The sequence below is a fragment of the Semicossyphus pulcher genome, unplaced genomic scaffold (assembly GCF_022749685.1).
Source record: "Semicossyphus pulcher isolate SPU_LCO1_2020_fin unplaced genomic scaffold, fSemPul1.0.p SCAF_14, whole genome shotgun sequence".
In the NCBI taxonomy this organism is placed as follows: Eukaryota; Metazoa; Chordata; class Actinopteri; order Labriformes; family Labridae; genus Semicossyphus; species Semicossyphus pulcher.
This window is the reverse complement of record NW_027211648.1, coordinates 7,088,889-7,108,590: the sequence shown is the minus strand read 5'-3', so window position 1 is coordinate 7,108,590 and position 19,702 is coordinate 7,088,889. Positions and strand designations below refer to the sequence as shown.

At 39.9% G+C, this 19,702-nt stretch overlaps 1 protein-coding gene across 2 annotated transcripts in view; it reads left to right on the top strand.

The window, feature by feature from the left end:
- Positions 1-1,348: 1,348 nt before the first annotated feature.
- Positions 1,349-19,702, top strand: part of syt16 (synaptotagmin XVI) — a 36,249-nt gene continuing 17,895 nt past the window's right edge. The window contains exon 1 of one of the 2 annotated variants that reach the window (XM_069661599.1): positions 1,349-1,381. In XM_069661599.1, coding sequence (XP_069517700.1) covers positions 1,369-1,381 — 13 coding nt within the window. In that variant the 5' untranslated portion in view covers positions 1,349-1,368. The remainder of the gene's footprint in view (positions 1,382-19,702) is intronic. The other variant, XM_069661598.1, reaches the window with a different exon arrangement.

Genomic DNA, 19,702 nt, shown 5'->3' with positions numbered 1-19,702 from the left:
GAAATTGTGAACATGTTTGAATTTTAATGTTTTATGTTTTTAACCAGTATTCTTATAAGCAAAAAAAGATGTGTTGTAACTTTGCTGTTCTTAAATGTAGAATGTATACAGCCATCACTTGTTGAAAATGTACACTGCACCTGCCTCTTTTAGACAAAATAGTTTTATCATTTGTCCTTTACAATTAAGGAAGCATAGTTTTTATGTATTTAGCCTACATTACGCATTTTGATACATTTTATAAATGTAAATTACTACAAACATTAACCTTGTACAGTTCATGTCTCTGTGCTGCTTCTTCCATGCAAAAGTTAAGTTTTATGAAGTTTCACAGTTTTATATAAACATGATTTTTTAACAGTTGTTGTCGTTGTTAGTGTCTTTTTTTTGTATGTCTGTGGAGGTGCTTGTTCACACATTTTTGTGTACTTTTGTTCTTGATATGTTTTTATTGTTTTGGTATGGCCCCTTAGTTTAAGTGAGGAAAAACCTTAATGTTAGTCTGTTTTTCATCTGCTGTGAACAGTTATTTATTGTCCTGTGTTTTATGATCTGAATTCTGATTTTCACTAGCATCCGAATTAATTTACCTTGATGTTTATTTATTGAATTATTTGCATATTTGATGTAAAAGTAGCTTAACCGTGGCAAATCGGGATGTCCATTACAGTCAAAAGCTAAGCTAAGCTAAGCGACGCTAGCTTACTAGCCAAACTTTAGCCTAAGTTGCTGACAAGTTTAACTGTTACATAATGTGACTATCTTGGATAAATTCCCAAGGTAGGCTAATTGTTTATCGCCACCGATATATTTCAACTACGGGAAACAGCCAGGGGTGAAAGGTACGTAAATCTTTCCCTCTTTTTGCTGTTTTTTTTAATCATTGATTTTTATTTCATATTTTAATTTTTTTAAATAAATCTGAAAAAGCACCATACGTCAGATTTTGGTCACTATGACATTTTATCTACCTCTAAATGTTTTTATTTATCTCGTAGTCAGATTTGTAGGACAGTACTGACGGATGCAAAACAAGTTCAAAGACCATGGGCTTTGTGCGATCAAGGTAAATGTTCGTCTATTTCTTCAACTGAACCAAAGATTTAGAGAGTTTATCACACAAATGAATAATTTGACGGTGAAAAAGTACTTATCTTAAAACTAAAGTTACCAAAAGTAGTTAACGAGATGGGTAAAAACCGACCGAGTTTACATTTTTCCTACAGTACGTGAAGGGGCCATCGTTCACCGCTGTGTGGATGCAGATTTGCGGCTCCGGAGGATGAGGAGCGGCGGGGACGCTGCTGCCTCTGCTCCCCCGATTGCAGACTCGTTTCCGCTGTGAGTGAGAGGGAGACAGCCGCAGCCATGGCCTCGGACAGTAAGTACCACCGTCTACTCACCGTGTGACCACATCTTATGTTGATTTATTCCTGTGTCAGTGCTAGGGATGGATGCACTGATTTCCTTTTCTTGGGGGTTGGCTGACTGAGAAAGACAGGACGTGTAGGCCGATTTATTCCCTTTTTACCCATTTTTATAGCTTTTGTTCATTTTAGCCACAGTATTGATATTTTAGCGGCTAAATCAGCATTAAAAGAAATAAATAATTATAATATTCCTTCAGTATTCCTGCTTTGAGTGTGCTGTATTGTGCTACTCACTGGAGAGTTGATAGTTGCCTCATCATGGCCACTTCATGGGAAGCTATTTTTATATCTCCTGCACCGAATTATACGAAATTCCTGCCCAGGTTTAGATTCTTTATGCAACTCATCACAGTGAATGTAGAGACACAAGCCTGTATCTTTTTTTAGCGTGCTGTTTCATAATACAGGTCTACTGAGAGCACGATGACTGGAAAGAGTATTATGGTATCTTAACTGCGTTTATGTTTTAGCAACAATCAATAAGTTAGGCTACATACCAATCTACTTTCAAGTGCGTCAACAAAGGAAGCTTTTAAATAGAGGTACAAGGCTTTCAAATGTAGTTTAGTTTAACCCACGATGTTAAATTAGATAACTCATCTTTTGATTTTATAGATATGAACATTTATTCATTCAGATTTTTGAGACTGATACAAATGCTGATTTTAGACAGGAAGAAGTCAGTCTAAAATCAGAGTAAGTGTCTTTGCTAAGGTAATCATAAGGCTGCCTTCATTAACAAGTAACTTTAATAAATAACATTTAAGATTATTTTACATTGTCAACCAATTTTATCGCAGGCCTTCATCTGTTCAGCAGTGATGCTCTGCTGCATGTACTACAGACACTGCAGAGAGTAGTAAACAATGGTGCTGGACAAACTATGTGATGACACCATTTTTAAATCACCTAAAGCATTGTTCTCTGTATTTTATGTTATGTAATTAAGGGTTGTCATATTGCTGCGTATCTTGAAATGTACGCCATTACAGATATATCAGTTGTAGGCCATTATCGGCTGATAATATCGTCCAAGTGATATATCTGTCAAACTCTAATGAAGGAAAGATAAGTTTGTTAAATCTTATGTACTCTTATTAACCTAGAATGATCAGAATGAATCTACAAAGGTCTTCTACTGTCACATAAGTACCTTAAACATTCCCTGGCCTGTCAGTCCAGATAATTGCAAGTTTACTTGTCATTTTGTAACCACTGCTTTTTCGTCCCACAATCCTCACGTTTTATTTTTAATGATGCAATTTCTACCAGAACACAGAAGAGATAAGAAACCGGTGTCATCTGCATACAGTCAAAGTTTTGTTGGCATATTCCCATTAGACCTCACTTTAATGGCTCCGTACCATTTAGTAAATACACATGATAACAAAGGGTATCCTTGTTTAACCCCTCATAGGCAAAGACTTAGAAATATAAAAATTACCAACAACTAGTACCACTGAGTAATACTCTAACCAAAGGAATTAAGGATTAAGCAAAATGTTAAATTACTAAACTTAAAGTTGTAATCTTGAAGATCTCAGTTTCATTCTCTTTGGCGGCACCTGTGGCGATAAACGGTAATTGCGGGAGCACACTTCCCAGATATCCAGACAGTGTCGCATTTGTGACGTCCACTGTTGGTTCCGGTTGTAACTCTTGATTTTCCTGGCTGATGGTCGCTTTCCTTTTTAGACTGTTTGCCTTCATCTGAGCGTCGAGTTTGTTTCTTTTTCTTTGGATTTTCACTTATTTTTGAAGTTGTATCTGTAGTCATCCATTTTTTCTTTGTTTGTTCAGCCATAGTAGATTACTGTTTACTGGCAACACGTGCAGAGACCGGAAGAGCAGCCGCTTAGCTCCGCCTACCCTCTCTGGCAGACCAACCACTGCTGGGTGATGGAAAAAGCGTCACTAACTGGGCGCCGCTTGTGATTTTTATTTGTGAAAGTCGCACCAGACACCCAGTACTGCAAATGCAAAGGCTTTCATCAGTGTGCCATAGGCTCAATCACCATTGTGTTACCTCTTCAGGCGATAGATAGTGACTTAAATGACATTTATTTAAATGAAAATCTTCAAGATTATTATTTTAAATGGGCTACAAAAAGATGATTAATTTAATGTCTTCTGAACAAGAACTCCAGAATTACATATACATATTACAAAATAATATCCAAAAGAAGTTTCCCAGAGTGTGACAGTTTCACCATGTTTTAACATGACTTAAGAGATAGTGTATAGACAAACTAACCAATCCCAAAGCAGACATGTGGTTGGTGATGTCACAGCCCACAACACCAACTATCACCTCCCGTTTGTTTATCAACCACACGATGAACAGTTAGTCCCTTCTGGCTCGACCACATCTGCTGGACAACAATCACTTACTTGGGCTTTTCCATTTTTCTGCTGAGATACAGGATGTAATTCTGTATTTTTATGTGATGTTTTGGTTTACCTTGTTGGACTTGTTCCAGCTGGATCTTTTTTTTTTTAACCCTTTCCTCTGAAACTCCAAGTCGCTCCTGGATGGATGCCCTCAAAAGGGGTCATCAGTAAGTTTGCTTCACTCTTTCTTCTTTTCCGACAAGTTACCCAACGCATTTCTAAACTGGAAAGTTCAACCACAATGTAATTTTTCTTTTTTGTTGCAACAATTCCAATCTTACTTCAGATATATCTGTTTTTAAGTGAGAACCAGGACCCTGAAACTCAAGCAGCTAAACTTAACACAACAAAGATTAGACAAAGTAATAACCTTAACATAAGTTACTGTATTATATGCTGAACAAAGTCAGTAGTTTTGAGTGTGCATGGCGTGTTAATGTCTTAAAATGTGTAAGATAAACAAAGTCGAGCCAAGGAGGAGTTAACGTTGTCACATAACCAGAGGGGTTCCTGTAGGGTGAGAGGGAGAGAGTGCGAGGAACAGAGGCTGCATTTTATAGACTGGGAACTCAAAGCCCAGGTGTCAGCAGAAGGCACTTTCAAGCAACGCTTTGACAACTGTGAAAATCATGATGAAGAAATATAAAAGGCTAAATGAAGGCCTCCAAACTACCAGCTCTGTTCCTACACATACATCTGCAACCTGGTAAAAAAATAAGCTTTTACCGTGGAGGAGAGGAAGAGAAGATCAAACAGTGCAGTTAAACAAACACAAAATGTAACCACAATTATAATTCCATTTAAATATAAAAAAGAAAAATCTACTAGCTAACACCTAATGAAAACAAGATTAACAATCGTAAACTGACCACATCCCAGCTAGCAATGTTTTGTTCTAAGACGTTCTGAGAATGTTAACATGCGATGTTCTGGTATCGTTTTGAGCGGGAAAGTTTTTATTTGTTTTTATAAATCACGCTCCGTTAGTTCAGGCCGTACTAACATCCTGAAAAGATCCTCAGAACGTTCGAGTGAGCATGTTCTACCTTTGTTTTTATGTAACATTGAGCAAATGTTTTCTAAAAGGCGTTCTGACGTCCCAGGCCTCAATAACATCCTGAAAATATCTTCAGAATGTCGCAGTTAAAACGTTTCGTCTTTGTTTAAGTTTTAACGTTACAAGAACTTCATTTGAAATGATTAACTTCCTTAAAACGTTCTTTGAATATTAGATTAAAACGTTTTCTTTCAAACGTCAATGTTATGGGAACGTTCCCTGCTAGCTCGGATCATTCATCTGTATGTTTGTGAACCGTGTAGTTCTACAAATATTTGTGTAGTTATTACTCGCTAGGCTGGTTGGCAAACTACTGTAGCTGGCTAGCTAACTGCTAACATGCTAGCTAGCTGGGAACTTACTAGCTAACTGTGCTCCTGTCCCATGACTGTCTACAAACCATGACTGTTTTGGAGCTCAGTTTTCTATGTTAAAGAGGTTAAGATAAAATTGAATGTTGCAACACAGCTATGATAGCCTTTCCTGTTTTGTTTCAGGCCCTGCCGCTTTCCTGTACATCAAAGGTTAGCAAGATGTGGCTAGCGGTGCACTTTCATGTTATATTTCACTAAAGCTGTAATCTATGTAAGACATTTGTTTGGATTCATTTTGATGGAAGAGAATCCACCTATTGTGCTGATCCATTGACATGAACTGATTACATTTTTATATAATGGAAACAGTGAGAACTCACTGCCAAAAATAAACACAACAAAACACAGCCAAGACAAGTGTCACACACAGTTGGATCTGTCTTGTACCACATCCCTCTCAGGGCGTCGAGAGTGTTGTAACAGAGATGAAGATGCAAAGCAGCATCTAAGGACTCCTCAGTGTGCTCCATTAAACAGTAGGAAGCAGTCAGCTGTGTGTGTTTGCGTGTGCGTGTGTGATGCCGTTTCTGCTTATTATGGCCTAGTTACAGGCTGCTTCTATGCCTTATTCATGGCTCTCTCTCCTCCCCTCTGTGGGCTCAGACTGCCGGCTGACAGGCTGAGAGAAGAGAGCGCTCTCAATCGGGACTCATGAGTAATATTTAATGCTGCTGCGTGTGTATCGGGAAATTGAAACTGCCTTGAAATCTGTGTTTGTTCCAGTTTATTCGAGCAACGGGGCCTATTGATGGAACTGTGCTACTTTACATTCAGCCTGATTGGAAACCAGGCTCATCTCATTTTCACTTTGCTCTAATAGCTGGTTAGAGTCAAGATCTTCCAGAGGGTAGATTTTCAACAGAGGTGAAATTGCAGTGAAGTAATTGTCCAGGGGACGCTTAGGGGGCACATTTGCATATTAACACAGCAACATTAGACATAGCCTGGAGTTGTGTTTGTGTCTGTTTGATGAACATATTTCAGATATTTGCTCTCCTTTTAGCTCAGGTTTGGTCTCAACCACCTCCCGATTAAAGTATCCAGCTCTTTAGCTGCTAAATGCTCCACTTTCTTCGCCGCTGGTCGCTTTGATTGTTTGTCTGTTAATTGTACGTAGAAGGTAGTGTACTGTTGGTTTGTCAGGGCTGATGAAAAGAGCAGCTAATGGAAACACTGATTATTAAACAGTGTTTTAATTTTTATAATAACAATACTGTAGCGTTGCAGGGTGGTAATACGGATGAAGGAAGGAAGAGGAAGAGGCAGATTTATCTCCTTGTCGCAGCAACAGCTAACACGAGGTTGAGGCGTCCCCGGAAAAACAACAAACAGGTTGGCTGACTGTTTTTCTCACTTAGCTCTCGCTCGCTCAACATGCGTCTTATTAGGATGTCGATGTCGAACTCCCGCTTAACAGTGGCTTCATCACAATACCTCCCTCTTCCCTCCCCTGGAACTACTTCTCAGCCAGTTACCCGCTACAGTGGACACCTCCCTCAATAAACACCTGCAAAACAAAAGCAAAATAAACAAATATATAAAATGACCATGTGACAAAAGTCTCCTGTAGTCATGACAGAGCTTCATTGTAGGTTTGAGGTTTTTTTGGCTGCAGCAGGCAGATGTCTTTCAGGGAAAAATAACCCTAAAAGAGCTTCTGTACAGTACCTACCCAGCAGCAAACAGCTGGCAGACACAGCTAGAGATTAGCTGGTAAACACAGAGGAGCATTTTGCAGCTAAATAGTCAGATATTTCCCTCTGGAGTTGGAGGAGACCAAACACAGAGCAACTTCAACTTCAACTTCAACTTCAACTTTATTTATTTGTCCCCAAGGGGCAATTTGTTTTGCAGCAAAACAAAAACAACAATACATAACAACACATACCCGAGTACAATGATACGAGAGGTCCACCACACCGGGAGATGCAACCGCAATCAACAAAAGAGAAAAATAAATACAATAAATATATGTGAAGGATAAAATACATAGTGCTAAAAGGACCATATGCCTACATAAGTTAAAACTGTGGCCACAGTAAAAAAATAACTATAACACTTTCAGGTAAAAGCCTGCAGGTAAAAGCCTGCTGACTTCTCCTCTGTCCTGAATTTAAAATGGAGATGGCTGTGGGGATAAAAGAATGTTTGTACCTGTTGCTCTTAACAGGGGGGAACCTCAACCTGGAGCCAGGCTACTGACTCCAGGTTACTGAAATTCTGTAAACAGGGGGTGGCTAACGTCTGACCTGATGCTATTAGCCTTCCTCACCACCTGTCTGTCAAACAGAACAGAGAGTGTGCTCTGCTGCACACCTAGAATCCTGCTGCTCATCTTCACTATTTTAGTGAGTGATTTTTTTGCCTTGATGCTGAGGTTCCCATACCAGCACATCAATGAGAGCTAAAAGAGAACGAAATATTGGACCTATACTTTATTTCTTTATTTCAGACGCATAGGTCCAGATCAGCATAAAAAACACAAGTACACAGAGCAGCTCAGACTGTGTTCAACAGGTGGCTAGAATTTGGTTACAAATTATTCTAATGTTGGTCTGTATCTGCTGAATGCCTAAATAAGTAGCTGTTTGCTAGTCAAGTTAACTTGAAAGGTGTCAATATATCAATATTGTGGGGCGGCTGTGGCTCGGTGGTAGAGTCGGTCGTCTCTCAATCGAAGGTTGAGGCCGACTGCTACAGTCTCATGTCGAAGTGTCTTTGGGCAAGACACTGAACCCCAAATTGCTCCCGGTGGCACAGCCATTGGTGTATGAATAGGCATAGATCTGATTGGAGAATGGCACTTAGGCCTTTGCCATCAGTGTGTGAATGAGTGTGTGAATGGGTGAATGTGACATGTAAGAGCAGAGACTAGAAAAGCGTTACATAAGTACAGTCCATTCACCATTGTGTTTCAGACTTGTTTGTGCTGAAAACCAAATAGTTGTGACTGGTATTAGTTATGCTTTATCAGACTGATTGTTTATAATTTCCTTATTTAAACATGATTCATATTCTGCGTGGAAAAAGCTATATTGCCTCCACAGGTTTTTTAACTTAAACTCTACATTTTTATAATCTGAGAGTCTGATCGCAGTGAAATAGAGCTCCAAAAAGGTATGATTGTACCTTTAACTCAAATGTGCCAAAGCTCCACTGTTTAACCAGTATTTAATTTCAAACAGGTTCTCAACTGGAACTGGTTGTTGATACCCGTTCCTCGTTACCCTGGGTGGCACTTGTGTGTAGAGTGTCAGATAAATGTCCCTGCTTCGTAAAGAGATATTTCAGCATATTGCTGGTGTTTCTGCCCTTCTTTGAAATGATCATATTACAGACTTGGATCGGTATCATCTGTCTTTGTGGACATATTTTGGACTATTTTGGGCCTTGACTCCTTGTTACAAGTTTCCAACAGCACAGATCGGAGGCATGCGATTCTAGTGAATTGGTTAACGTGGATATCAATACAGTTTAGCTGTTGGGTTCTTCCTTGCTCCACACTGGACAATATGGTGGGCCGCTTTCTCGCCTTCCTCTATGTTGTTGAGTCTTAGTGGTGTTCAGGAAGGGACGTCCGCCTCGCCCAGTGCGAGGCAGGAAAGCCTTGTTGATTGACGGCTCGTACAGGACACGGAGCAGCTCTGACTGGAGGAGCAGACTTCACTGGAAGGACGAGGAGAACAAAGGGATGAAGTCTAGGAGAGTCTCTTCTTAGCATGAGTGTTCATTTGTATTTTGGAGAGGAATGTGGAGAAGATTACAAGAGGTAAAGAGCGGAAAAGAGTGAGGAAGAAAGCGGAGATGAAGACATGGCCGGCGAAGGAGGATCTAATGAGACACAGTCAGCGGGGACAGGCGGTGGGACGGCAGGCAGAGATTGTAAGCTTTGCATTTTACGTTATTCTCTGGAACACTAGATAATGTTTCCTGATGGTTGAGCCCAGTTTCACATCTCTTGTTTCCTCTGTTCTGCTGTATTTATCGAGAACTTTACTTCCTGGTAATGACTGGCAGACAACCCAGAGGCCTGTAGCTTTTTCAAATGCTGGATAACAAATTGTGATAATGACCAAAACTTTAAACATCACCTGTGCTTCAGAAAGCTCTTCATTAGTTTGATAGTTTTAAAGTTTTGTTGCTTAGATATTTGGTCCTTTAAGCTGTGTTGCTTTTGCTCAGTTAAAAGTAAAACATATACGCGGTAGTTACCAAACACTGCGGCCTAATCTGACCTATGTGTTGCTTGTCTAAGAGAGCAGTAAAATAGGCCCATGTTAATATGAAAGTTAAACAGTGACAGGATGAAAGGCGTAAAGCTTCAGAAGGCTTCATCTGCCAGTCACCACCTCATCATGTTACACTAAAAGCTATCCTAAATTAGAAATGTACTTTTTCACCTTCTTCTCCGTTAGTCACGTCACAGCAGGTGTTTTGGTATCAGTGTCTTCAGCTCTCATGTTGAACAGTTGAGACGCAGCCTGTGACCAGCAGATGGCAGCTCGTCACCACTGTTTTCTAGTGAGCTAGGGAGCCACAAGTGCTCTACACCCTAAACTCCTCTGATAAATATTTCTTAAGTGATGGTAAGATGGCGGTGTTAACATCATTTATTTTGTTTAATAGTCTAGAGTTCCCTTCAGATCAGCTTTGACTCCAGCCTGAGAGTGGGAAAAACGTGCTTTAATGCAGGGCCGGTGACCGGTGAAAATTACCAAGCCCTTACCATTAACAAGAAGGGAGAAATTATACATCTAATATATAATATAATACCTTATCTGTATGATTGTCAAAGTCACCCTAATACAGACTCATTAAGTAATTAGTATATTTATTTTTAAACGTTTTTGGATGTTTTATTGATATACAATATAGATATAGCATTACCTTGTGAAGTCCTCAAGTCGTTCATGAAACTGACAAAAGTAAAACCTATCAAAGATACTTGTAACAGTAAATAAAGATAAAATATAATTTAAAGATGTTTTAAAGAGTAAACAAATTTGTGTGGTTGACAAACTTTCAACTTATGACAAGTTGAGTCAGAAATGGCGGAAGCTGTCTTTTTTAGTTCTTCACAGTTCCTGTCTGGCGAAATAAGAATTATACTCAGAAAGCCCAGTTGGATGGTTTTACTGTAAATAGGCCTGTTTAGTGTTTACTGTGCTACTTTTGAGCTTGTAGGTGGTAAAATCTCTCTTTGTCAACCAGCCAACGTCGTAAAAACACGTCGTACCCGCGCTGCTAGCTACCGTGACCCACAAGCTAACGATGAAGTGAGGTTTCAGCAAATGTGCTGGGTATTCTCCCCAAATCACCTTTTATTGGATGTAATTATGTACACCATAGTTAGGATGAGTTATTAATAAAAATCTAACCCACTACAGAAAGAAAAAAGAGAGGGATTTTGATATATGGAGCTAGCTAGAGAGGTAATAGCCTAGCTTATTCCCGAGCTAGCTTCCACAACACTGAAGAGTTCTATTTTGCTGCTTCTTGTAACTGGGCTGAGCTAAGAGGAACAAATACAACAGATAGATTCATGTTAAATCATGAAAATATAATGAAAATTAAATTATATTTATATATTATATATATATTAAAAAAAATATGTGTTGTGTGTGAGGCTAAGGCAACAAAAACACTTAAGAAAAGGTTACGCAAGGATGGCGGTTTCCTATGTTGACTTTTCTGATTAACAAAGACCAGGATCTTTTTGTAACCTATACCATGGGCTATGTTACTCTAAACATAACTATAAGAACTTTATTATTATTTTTGTTAAGCAGACATCATTGAAAAAGATTTTAAAAAAGGTAATTAGGGTAGCCTTACGTTTCTGATTGTTTAAATGTAATTCATAGGGTTGCATTAATGCATCATTAGCACCTGGCTGTATGAATGGAAGTTTAACACATTGCTTTACACTTTGAACTTCTCACTAATGAAACCTCCTTTGAATTGTTGCTGTTGTTATTTTTTTCATGCTTGATCAACATCTCTTCGTCTTAACCCTGAGACGCTGTTGTCCTCCTGGCCAATCAGGACGAACAGACAGACAGCGCCATGGTAACATGAGACCTTCTTACATGTGGGTGGGAAAAGGCACACTCATTATACCTTAATAGAGCCACTGGGCTGTTTCCAGGGAAACTATGATTTTCAGGTGTGTGTGTGTGTGTGTGTGTGTGTGTGAGCGTTAGCCTTGCGGTCAGTGGGTTTGAGTCAGACTGAAAACATGATGTGCTGATGTTTCTGGGATGATTCGACCTCCTGGCCCGACAACAACAACAGCTCGGTTGCTGATGTGTTTTAGAGCAGCGAGGTCAGTGAACGTCACGTGTCGGCTCTGGAGTTCCGGGTGTTTAAATAGAGATCAGTGGGGATGTAGGCCTGATCGGTCTATAGAGACAGATCAGTGTAATGATATCTGGATGGAGTTTGTTTTGAACCATTTTCATAAAAAAAAAAGAGGACAGGAAAAGCCTACAAGAGAGTTGCGAAGTGGGAGGTATTATTTTACATTTCTATTTAATCATGTCTTTCATGGACAATGTGGAGTGACTGACGAAATGAGCACTTTCCACGGCTTGATGGAGAGGAAACTCTCCCAGTTAAAATATCAGTACAGAAGATCAATGGCAGTGGTATAAGATATCTCGTTTCTTTCATTAAGAAGTCAAAGAAACAAGCCTGTGGGCATTCATTTTTAGGGTTAGAGGACAACTAGGGGTCTGAAGGTAAATTTCTGCTGTACTACACATTCGCTGCGCTGCACATGCGCTGAATACACTTTAAGATTCTGTCAATTTCTTGATTAATTCAGTAACGATAGCACTGTGTTTTGTTCCCAGCGAAGAAGCATCTTCAAATTGCTACAGCTCTGCTTTAAACTTACTTGTGTTCCACAAAGCCAGGGGCGGACACCCATGCGGTCATTGTAGTATATGGAGCCTGCGAAAATGACAGACACAAACCTGATTTCCTAGAAATTAAGGTGAAATTTGTGGTAAAGGTAAACCTTTATGGCGGTGACATTATGCAGGCGGGTCTTGAGAAAAAAATGGCACACTAGAGGGTCTGTTTTCTCAACAGAAGGGCAACCAAGATGGCACTTAATCATGTTTTCTCCACTGCAAGGGCCCCCAGTTTTTTCTATTTTACGGGCAGCCAAGATGCACTACTTCAATTTTTCTCCATTATAAGAGCACCCAAGAGGAAACTTTATCATGTTTTCTCAACTGGAAGGGCACCATATAGGCTTTTTGTTTTATCTTTTAAAGGGGCAGCCTAGAAGGCACTGCTTTAATTTTTCTCCACTACAAGGTTTTCCTCGAGGGCCCTTTATAATGTTTTCTCCATTTTAAGAAAAGCTGACAGGCACTGCATGATTTTTTTTCCAGTGCATCAGGTCCACCTTAGATAGCACTTCATCATGTGTTCTCCAGAGGAAGGGCACATCACAGGGCTAATGAATTAACTAATGCTTGTCATTTATAACCGAAAACAACAGTAGAACTTGTAAGCAAGAAGAAGATATTTGTTTTTCATTCCCACAGGACACAAGATCAGCATTTTCTGACTTTTCTGTTAGAGTGAGAAATATCTGGGTTTGGGAAGATAGAGGGCCAAAACAGAGGAGAATAAAAACTGGTTTTAAAGTTAGCATGGACGTGTTCACACTCACATCCAGACGTATTACTACGACAGAGGAACAATCCTCCTTGATCTAACAGGCTTTTGAGTTCATTACACTAAGACTGAGGACAGAGCATTCATCTGTGTGTTATACTAATAATCTGTAGGAGGAGAGGCAGGACACACACACACACACACACACACACACCCACAGGCTTACAGTCCTGAAACTAATTACCCACATTAATGAGTGACCTTACAGCGAACTGAGAGCGACAGCAGGGGCTCCTTTTATTCATCGCTAAAAAAGAAGAAAGACGAAACTACAAAGCGATGTCTTCTTCCTTCTCAGGATCTCTTGTATCTCTCGTTAATGAGCCATAATAATGTGGCCACCACCGCCGCTGTGTGTCTTCTTCTTCTTCTTCTTCTTTTTTCTCTCATCCTAATCTAACCCTCACATCAAAGTGCTCTCTTTTCTCCTCTGGAGCTACTCACTTCAAAGCCGGGGTGGAAAAGTCAGCAGCTGCATAGTAATCAGGGGATAAGGATTTAGTATTCACACACACACACACACACACACACAAAACCTTTCACAAGCGAGTCTGTCACAGATTAGTGATTATGAAATGTTTATGCTTCGATCCCTCCATCTCATTAGCCGGATCTGATGTCCCTCAATGACTTCTGGGAAGCTTCGCCTCCTAAATCCTTGATGCGCCCAAACTCCACCTCAAATATTGTTCAAATTACTATATTGGTAGTATTTTGTTGAGGTTTTTTTTAGAAGTTTCTATGGATTTAAGGTTCTAAGAAGTTAATTACATCATTGAAAGTAATCAATGTTAAAGCCGCCCCACAGACGCAGTTTCGTCTTTGTTTCTGCCTCCGATGCCGGCTCAGAGGCGGCACGACTTCACCCCACCATTCTGCCTCTGTGCGTTCTACGTAGAAGACGGAACGTAACAGAGCTGCAATAATCTGGCCTTGAAGTAGCATTGTGAAAGGGGCTAATGACAGAAGACGTAGTTTGGTGACCTTATGAAGACGCATTGGATGATGGGAGTTCTTTTCAAATCAAACAACCCCCATTGCAGGTGAATTCTATGTCACATGACTCAGGCTGAAATTATGTTCAAGGACCTGTTCAGGTTGTGTATTCGAGTTAATTCAGGTTCAGTTCACATCATTCATTTCATTCTAATTAAATAGCTGCAAGTGATGTTAGCTAACGTAAATAGTTCGCTCACTTATCTCCTCACTCTCTTCTTTCCCATCATGTTTTTGGCTGACCACCGGGGTTAGCCCTCCACACAGGTCTGTATGTGACTGACTGAGTGAGTGACGGTACTTTCACAGCCATAGAGAGAGAGTTGCGACATCGCACTGACGCGACTCTCTGTCTATATGGCTCTGGATACTTTGTTTGGGGAGTAGGCGGGGCTGCTCGGCTGCTTTCCTCACCTATATCCGCAGTACGCACCTGCTTTCACACACATTGTCATCGGCCTCATAAGGACAGTCCTTGTAACACATTGCCCACAAAAGCGCACATTGACCTAGGTTTTGACCTAGTCTTGTTTCTTGTGTTTCTCCGAAAGATAGGCAACCAAATACAATGCATCGCTACCTTGAATAAAATAATGTATTTCAACAAAATATATAACATAGGTATGAACGTTTTTAGATATTTTATTGGTGCAATATGTGACATACCTTTTAAATCACACTTTGATTCAAGGTTCAGAAAAGAACGCTTATAATCAGTTAACCTTTAAATCGTTTGTTAAAGGAAAATGAATAAAACATTTGCTCTTCCCAGCTTCCTTTATGTCGGTTTCTTTTTGGGGTGTTTGTATTGTTGGTCGAAGAACTATTTGAACACGCGACCTTGTGCTCTTGTCATTTGCATTTGTTCAAAGAGTAGTGCAGAGATAGCCTGCGTATAGTATATGTATTGTGTGTTAGAGCAAGCCAAGTAAACAGGGATGTCTGCATTATGAATGAGGTGCATCCATGTTTGAGTCCTGTGTGTGTGTGCGTCTGTGTGTGCAGCAGGTGTGAGGCCAGACATTTGACCCGGGGTTTCTTCCTGTCCATCTGCATGCAGACAGTAGGAGGCTCTGAGTCTCCAACACTGAGCTCAGTGTCTGTCTGTTGGAGCAGCTGAGAGGGAAACTCCAGTTTACGGCCTCACCCAAACACACCGCCCAAACATTTACTATTACTGCTGTGTTCATTTCATTAGGGGATTCTAAGTAGTAGTCACAGGCTATTTTAACTTAGGCTGGAGATTAGCAGTATAGCACCCGATGCAGTTTATGTCTTAAAAGGGTTGATTTTTTTGTTTTAATATTTCCTCATGTCCTTAATTTACTTAAAATATCGGCCCCCAGTGTCCTGTTGCATCCAGCCTCTGTTTAAAGCGATGGGGGAACAGGCTAGCAACATGACCCGTAGTTAAAGCCCTTCTTCATTTTGTCTTTGCATTGTTATGTTTCTGTGTCTTTGCGAACTTAGTAGTAAGATCTATGATGAAAATTAGACATAGAAGTTGACTGAGTAGGAACCGCAACAAAAACTTAATAGAAATGTAATAATGCAGTCTCATGTTAAATTTGAAACTCATAGCATATTAGCTTGCTAGCATGTAACAGTGCTAAAGTTTAGCATGTATGTAGGCAACAATTAGCATTTAGCATAGTTGTTGATTTTTTTGGGCCACTTTGAGATATATTATTACTTCTTAACGTTCTTGCGGTTAGCAGCGTTAGCTAACATTAGCAAACATTTGCGTCTTTACACATTCAGGATACACACAGCATCATAAGCATTTATTTGGATTAATTTAAGTAATATTCAGTTTTCCTTTGGTTTCATCTCGCTAGCTGCTAAATGCTCCACTTTCCTCTCTAGCTAGTTGCTAACTTCGTCTGTCCATTGTTTGGTGTTTAGAAGGTAGCTTCCATGGAGCTCAACAGGTCTTGTTTGCTTATGAAACCAACCTGAAAGAAGGGAGTGACTCTTTTTACATTTGTCCTTATTGTTGATATAGGCCTAAATGTATAAATAAGTTGCCTTAAGACTTTTTATTTGAGGTGTACACAAGTCAAAACACATTAGCTGGAGGGTGCTAATACGGTTCAAGTGAATGTGACAAAATTGCTCCTTTTCTCGGGAGCTATCCGTGTTGACACTGGAAAATAGGACAGAGCCGTATCCTGACATGTTGATAAGACTTCATCTAGAAATGTTACATAGAAGAACACATGTTTGTGTGATCTGTGGCATGTTCTACTTGTTGTTTCAATGTTCATTGAAACATGCTAAAGTTAGCTTGCTAGCATGTTTGTAAGCTGTGTTGGCATTAATCTCTCAGTACAGCTGCAGGTCACAAACAATTTGTCACAGTAGTTTGAGATGTGTTTATACACGAACAGAAGTGTTTGTCAAGTGGAAAATTATATCTGACAGTGGTGCTACATGCAGTAGTATTCATCCTCTGGGGATAAATGACAGCTGTACCAAATTTGTGGCATTGCATCCCTCAGTCATTTAGCGAGTGCGGATAAAAAGAAACGTCCTTCAGGTCTCTGCAGGAGTGTTTTCTCTGTCGCTGCCGTCATAAGTGTGTAGGTGAGGAGAGAGGAGGCGTTGATGTTTTTTTAAGTGAAACATGGACGGGGTTATAACCAGTGCAGACGTGTTCCTATGCTGCATCTGTCATGTGTTAGCACTTCCAAACATCTCTGTATGTGGGAGTGATCGGCAGCTGAACACGAAGAAAGTGGGTCACCTGTCTACAGAATATTGATGCCAGAGTTATCAGTGTGTTCTAATAGTAAGTAAGGTCCAAAAAAATGGGAAAGGGAAACATGTCCCTTTATAGAGTTGGTAAAAAAAAGGGGGGGGTTTGAGCCTGGATGTGTGGGCTCTGAGGCTCCTGTAGTTTGGTAGGAGTTTGTCCCTAAGCTTAAATCTATGATTACTTTGGTAACACTCTGGTGTCAGTTCTACACTTGCTCAGCTCTGCGGTCTGGTTCGCTATAATTCATATGGATCTTTCAAAATAAGGCAAAATTCCGAGTGATTTTCAAAATAAAGCTTCCTGATAATGTTTGAGCATTTAAACATTTTAACATTTTATGACTTTTTGATTAACAGGTGGTTAACATTGCAAAAGTTTGGACAGTTTAGGCAACAATTGTTGTTGGCACCTAAATTAGGCTACTTGGTGATTTCTAGGCATGGAAGCTACCTGCCTATCTTTAGAAAAAACATCCTGGTTTAACTTAAACATATACTAGTTATGTAACCGACGCGCTGTATTTGACCTAGCGGGCTAAAGGAAGTATTTGTAACTTCTTAAAAGAAGTCGTCATTGTCTTTTGTTTCACATCGCAATCAAACTGAGGTCTCCTGGATAAAAGTACCATGTTTGGTTGTCCGTCGTCTCTGACCACCACCTAAAGAGGACTTTTGTGCTCTTCATACTACCTCATGTGACATCAAAACAATAGGCAAGAGAACAGTGTCCAGAAATGACTCTATAGGGGTAAATAGAGTATCATATTTTAAAAAAGAAGGTGAAGAAACTGCTTTATTTTACAGCTTTGGAGTGAGAAGAGGCTAGTCATGTAGCATTTAGGTTAACGTTAGCAATAGGTGGACACTAGTTAAGCACCACACAGAATAACAATCTAGGCCAAGGCTTTTAGATAGTAGTTATCGTGTCATATTGTCATGCAATTTGTGAAGATGCTCTTAGTTGTGTTGCCCGGACTCTTAGGGGATCTTTAGGCCTTTTCAGCCTCTGAAAGAAGTAGAGATGTTACTGCTTCATCTTATTCAGAGAACTTAAGAAGGCTGTCTGTGTCTATTAATTTATGTAGACAGTGTTGTGTCTGCACCTTGTAATTTATGTTCTGCTTTCTATTATCTTAGATGATAATAGAAATACTGTTGCAAGTGCAATGTGAAGGCAGGATTAAAGTATTAAGGATGCTGTTGCGTGTAGTTTAAGCACAAACAGCATAATTGTTTCAGGAACCAGCTGCTCATTATTTTGTCACCGCACACACAAACACACACATGCTTGGCCATGTGAGCTGATTAATGAGCTACATCTGTACAGGGTGGGAGACTCAGTCCCTAAAAATGACAGAGAGACATCACTGTCAGAAAACAAAAGGTGGTGCATGAAATAAACATAACGGTATTACATCCTCACACACATACACACGCCTACGCTTGTCGAGTCCTTTTTTTTTTGGCGTCGGCTCTCAGCAGGATGTGTACTCGTCTCCGTTTGCTCCCATTGATTTCTTTTTGCTCTCTGAAATGTTACTGTGGAAACGGGAGACGGCGACCCCCCGTTGTGCATTTCTATTCATCTGTATTGAGCCTCAGCCGCCTCATTGAGAGCAGAGTAGTACGCCTTGAAGCACCTTCGCTCCCTTTTCATTTCTGCGTCTCCACACCAGTTTCCCTCTTCCTCCTCTTATTTTTCCCCGCTCTTCTTTTAACCCTCTATTTTTGTTTTCATTCATCGGTTTCCTCGCTACAACTTTCCTCACTTCTTTCTGTCTATTTTTGTCCAGATGTTTTTCTTCCTCCCACATCTCTTTGATTTCTCTATTTTATCTCACTTCAAGTCCTCCATTGAAAATATCTGTCTGAACTGTCTTCAGATCACTCCTTTCCCCATGGGTTCTCTCACTCTCTCTTCTTTCTGTCTTACATTTTCTGCATATCGTCCAGTTCTGATACCAATGTGCAAGATCCGTGGTTAACATTGTGAAATAGACACTAAGATGCTAAGTTTAGACACCAGAACTACTTGATTAGGTTTAGGAAATGATCATAGCATAAATAACACGTCAACACTGTGTTGTATTTTTTTGTTTTGAACAGCAGCCTCCGACAAAACAACATAACTGATGGCACGTTAGCTACCGTTAGCTAACGTTAAACCACTTCCTAGCAAACATCACCCCTTGAATGTGTCAAAGGTTACAATAGGAGAGGCACAAATTTAATGACCACACTCTTGTAATAGATCAAACAGTAATGTAAGCTAGGAAGTGGTTGAATGCTAAAGTTAGCTAACGGGTTATCAAATATGTTGTTTTACCTGGAAATATGGTCCAGTATTCCTCTGGATTTTGTGTTTTTTAGTTGGAAAAGGGAACAGGTGAAATGATAAGGATTTTGTCCAATTCCCTTCACTTTTATGATTTGCAACCTTAAACACAGAGAAAGACAGTAGCGTCTTGATAAACATAGCCTATTTGATGACACCTTAGCTTCCGTTAGCTAAACTAAAGTTAAGCTTAAGCCGGACTCTTGCAAACATAACAGCTTGATTTTGTCAGATGTTACGATAGGAGAGGCATAAAAAAAATCCAAGCTAACAGTAATATTAGCTAGCTAAAGTTAATACTAGTTAATGGTAATATTAGCTAGCTAACTATAATACTAGCTAGCTGACGCTAATGTTACAGTACAGTGACGTACCTTATAGCGGGAATTGATTGAGTCATAATGTTACATGTTGTGACTTAACTGTGGAAACCTAATGAGATGTCAAATACTTTGTTGTTTTACCTTTACATCTGTGCCAATGTCCCTCATGATACTCAGGAAGCGGTGTAATGATCACACTTTGTCAGCTAATACATGACATACACCACTTGCAAACCTGGAACACAGCAGTGTGAGTTTGTAACAGCCTCTCAGCTTCCCAACCTGAACAAGGAAATGGTGTGAAAGCTGCAGTAGGCAACATTATTTGGTTAAGAGTTTGGTTAAAA